The sequence below is a fragment of the Microtus ochrogaster genome, chromosome 19 (assembly GCF_000317375.1).
Source record: "Microtus ochrogaster isolate Prairie Vole_2 chromosome 19, MicOch1.0, whole genome shotgun sequence".
NCBI lineage: Eukaryota > Metazoa > Chordata > Mammalia > Rodentia > Cricetidae > Microtus > Microtus ochrogaster.
The window spans coordinates 58,644,533-58,648,343 of NC_022021.1; the positions used below are offsets into that span (position 1 = coordinate 58,644,533).

General features: G+C 40.0%; 1 protein-coding gene across 2 annotated transcripts in view; it reads left to right on the forward strand.

The window, feature by feature from the left end:
- The window catches only part of Il6st (interleukin 6 signal transducer), a 39,684-nt gene that overhangs the window by 24,452 nt on the left and 11,421 nt on the right, over positions 1-3,811 (forward strand). Inside the window, exons 9-11 of one of the 2 annotated variants that reach the window (XM_005356799.2) lie at positions 1,452-1,534; positions 2,440-2,650; positions 3,063-3,245. In XM_005356799.2, coding sequence (XP_005356856.1) covers positions 1,452-1,534; positions 2,440-2,650; positions 3,063-3,245 — 477 coding nt within the window. The remainder of the gene's footprint in view (positions 1-1,451; positions 1,535-2,439; positions 2,651-3,062; positions 3,246-3,811) is intronic. The other variant, XM_026783730.1, reaches the window with a different exon arrangement.

The following is a 3,811-nucleotide window of genomic DNA, read 5'->3' on the forward strand; positions in this document are numbered from 1 at the left end:
GTAAGTAGACAGCTGGGATCATGTATGTAAGTAGACAGCTGGGATCACGTATGTAAGTAGACAGCTGGGATCACGTATGCAGACAGTAAGTAGACAGCTGGGATCATGTATGTAAGTAGACAGCTGGATGAGGAGAACACACCAGTGGAATTCTGGCTATGAATTGTGTTGCCACATTTTAAAGATACAGACCTCTCTGCTCCTTAGAAATGATCATTTTAGCCAAACTGTAGTGTTTTATTTTTTCATTGTAAGGGCATCATAAAACTTGATATGTATTATTGATAGTGTAAATCTTTTTGATACCTGCTTAGGTTACATTTTTATGAAAGAGTATTTTAGTTGTTATTAAAAAATCATTCACTTAACTCTATTCAAAGAAGGTGGTCTCAAGATACCCCTAACTAGAGAATCATTTCCTAATTCATTAAAAATCACACTGTCAAAGCTGGGTGTGGTGGAGCATGCCTAATTTAATCCCAGCATTGGGGAGTCAGAGATGAAAGCTCTCAGTGAATTTGAGTTCCAAGCCAGCCAGAGCTACATAGTGAGACCCTATTTCAAAAACAAAATAAAACACTGTCAAAAATATGTGTGACACATTTTTATTTTCCCTACCAGCATTTGATAAGCCTTTGGAAAAGGAATGATTTGGGCTTTGGGTTGGTTTGCTTTAATTTTCCTTTTTTCATCATTGATTAAATTATAATTACAAGTACTGTACAGAATATAAAAGCACAAAAAGGTCTAGGGTCTAAAAATGGTCTCTTTGGGTCTAGTGAGGTGGCTTAGTGAGTACGAGCACTTGTTCTCTTAAAGACCCGGAGTTCAGTTTCTAACCTCCCCATGGCGGCTCATAGTCTGTAACTCCAGTTCAGAGGATCCCACTCTCTCATCCTCCACGGGCACTGCGTGCTATAGTGCATAGATAAACATGCAGGTGAAACACTCAAAGTCTAAACAAATACACCTGAAGAAATGAGACTCTCTTTACAGAGCAGCCTGTAAATACAGTGAGGCTCCATGCAGGAGGAAGCATTGCAACACAAGAAACAAATAGTGATGCCTCTTTGTCTGTTTGTTAGAATATACTTAACATTAAGATTAGAAAAGCCTTCCATTGTAATCCACAGCCAGGCACCATGGCACAGCTGTTCAGGAGGCCGAAGCAGGAGAATCATTTGAATCTAGAAGTTCTGACCAGCCCTAGCTAACAAGGCAAAACCCCATCTCAAATAAAGAAATTGAAAGATGGTGGTGTTCTAAATGATCAGCTGTTGCCTGACTAGTAAAAGACCCAGTACACTGTACTGCAGTGGGCCTGCTGCTGGAAAGAGAAACACTGTGATTGAAGGGCAAGACCATCAAGAACAAAAAGAATCACTTCAGAATTTTACTGTATAGTTAAGATAAAAAACATTTTATTTTATGAAGTTTGTGTTTTCTTTTAGGACCATCCAAACCACCAAGTTTTTGGTATAAGATAAATTCATCACATACCCAGGAACCTAGATCTGCACGGCTCATATGGAAGGTAAAAACAAAACAAAACAAAACAAAAAAATTACAAAAAGATTTATACTCATCCCACATAAATGCATGTAAATGTTATTTTAAGTTTTTTAATACTTAGATTTTTATTCTATGCATCTTAATTTCCTTCAGGCATTTTATAATGTTAATGTAAAGAATCACAAAGCCTTATACAGCTATTGAAGAAGCCAACCAAGTTTCTGAACTTAGCTGATCCCTCATTTGGGAGTTCTGCACAGTTCATAAAAGGGTAACTTCTGTGAGAACAGGGCCGGTGTTATGAACTTCCCTGGACTCATTAGGGGAGCCTCCTAGAGAGAAACTGAGAAAGGCTTAGAGACAGCAGAATGTGGGCTGATGAGGCCACACATGTGCTGATTCAACCCATCATACTTTAAAAGGTAGAGAGAAAAATTCCGAAGGGTAAATAATGTAGACCAGCATCTCAGCTGCGTAGAACAGTGCAGAACCAGGAGCTAGACCATGCTACAGCCCGCTTCAGTTAAAGGGCTCTTTTCCTGATTTTGTTTATATTCTTTCTTGTAGTACTAAATTCAACATGAGCTCAGACTGAAGAGACAGCTCAGTAGTTATGAGCACTGGTTGCTCTTCTTGAGGATCCAGGTTTGGTTCCTGTACCCATATAGTAGCTTACAACTACCTGCGCCCCCGTCAGGGAATCTAGACTCTGTCTTCTGGCCTCCATGGGCGCAGTCATGAACACAGTATGTGTACAGACATGCAGGCAAAACACTAATATACATAAACATAAATGAATCTTTTTTTAAAATGAGTTTGTCTTTTCCTTCCAGTTAAATATTTATAGGTTTGACATAAAGAATTTGTGAATGTGAAAAATGATTATTCAAGATTCATAAAATAATTTTTGGTAAAATTTTATTATAGGAATTACCTCTTTCAGAAGCCAATGGAAAAATCTTGGATTATGAAGTGATTCTTACACAGTGGAAATCATTTTCACAGAATTACACAGTTAATGGTACAGAATTGATAGTAAATCTCACAAATAATCGCTATATAGCATCTCTAACAGCGAGAAATACAGTTGGGAAATCAAGTGCAGCTGACCTCACCATCCCCAGCTCCCACTTCAAAGGTGCGTATAAGGCAAAGCCTCACTTGCGGGTGTCGGGGTTAAATGTGGACAGGGTCCCAAAAAGCACGGCACAGCAGCTGCTCTCTGTGCTTGGCAGCAGTGGCCACAGACTGAGATCAGGAGGCTCCGCCATCAGGACTTAGGAAGTACCTCCAGCCCTGTGTGGCTCACTTAAACTTTACGGCTAGCTTATTAAAAGGACAGAGACACAGTAATAACTTAAATACATAAAAACCTCTGGGGATTTTAGAAAAGAGAGAATTTGAGTTTAAAAAATAAATTGACTACCTGTGTAAGTGTATTTTATTTTGGAGCTTTATGAGCCACATGGTTTGGATATGATGGTAAAATATTGAAATATCAGATCTGTGAGTGTTGACTGATTCTATCTTCATTGAACTTTGTTTTAAAGCGTCTCACCCTGTAGTGGATCTTAAAGCATTCCCCAAAGATAGTAACCTCTGGGTAGAATGGACTCCTCCACCTAAACTTGTGAAGAACTACATAATCGAGTGGTGTGTGTTGTCAGAAAACTCACCCTGTGTCCCAGATTGGCAGCAAGAACTTGGCAACGTGACGCAAACCTACCTAAGAGGTATACCTCCCCAACCACTTAAGTAGATTCACTTGTCTGACTCCTTGAGACAGTTTCCTTTGCATGCTTTTCTTCTTTCCTGTTTACTAGGTGTTTTATAGCCTCACTACAGACTAGATGTGTGCTCTTGGCGAGTTACACTTAACACCTAGCCTCTCTGAACCATAGGGTCTCTGTGGAGAGAAGGCCCAATGCTTTTCTAGACACTCACAAAACTAATAGAGAATCAAGTGCAGCCTTTACTGCCTGTTGGTTGTTATGTGTTCAAATCAGCTAACTCCCTATGATGTAGTACTCCCTCCAGATGTAGAACAGTTCCCTAGTTGAACTTTGAGGTCCCTTGAGTACAGGGAGCCCAAACAGGGGCTTCCGTATGCATTCAAGTTCTACCATAGAGTGGTAATGATATTACAGGGTTCAAACAGCACTCTTCTGTATGATTGTAGCTGCTACCCACTACCACATGACTGCAATCATATAACAGCTTTAAGGAAAAGACAGTGCTCTCCATGTATGCCCTTTACTCATACAGAAGGGCAGTCCCCAGAGTCGGTGCTCCAGAGGGC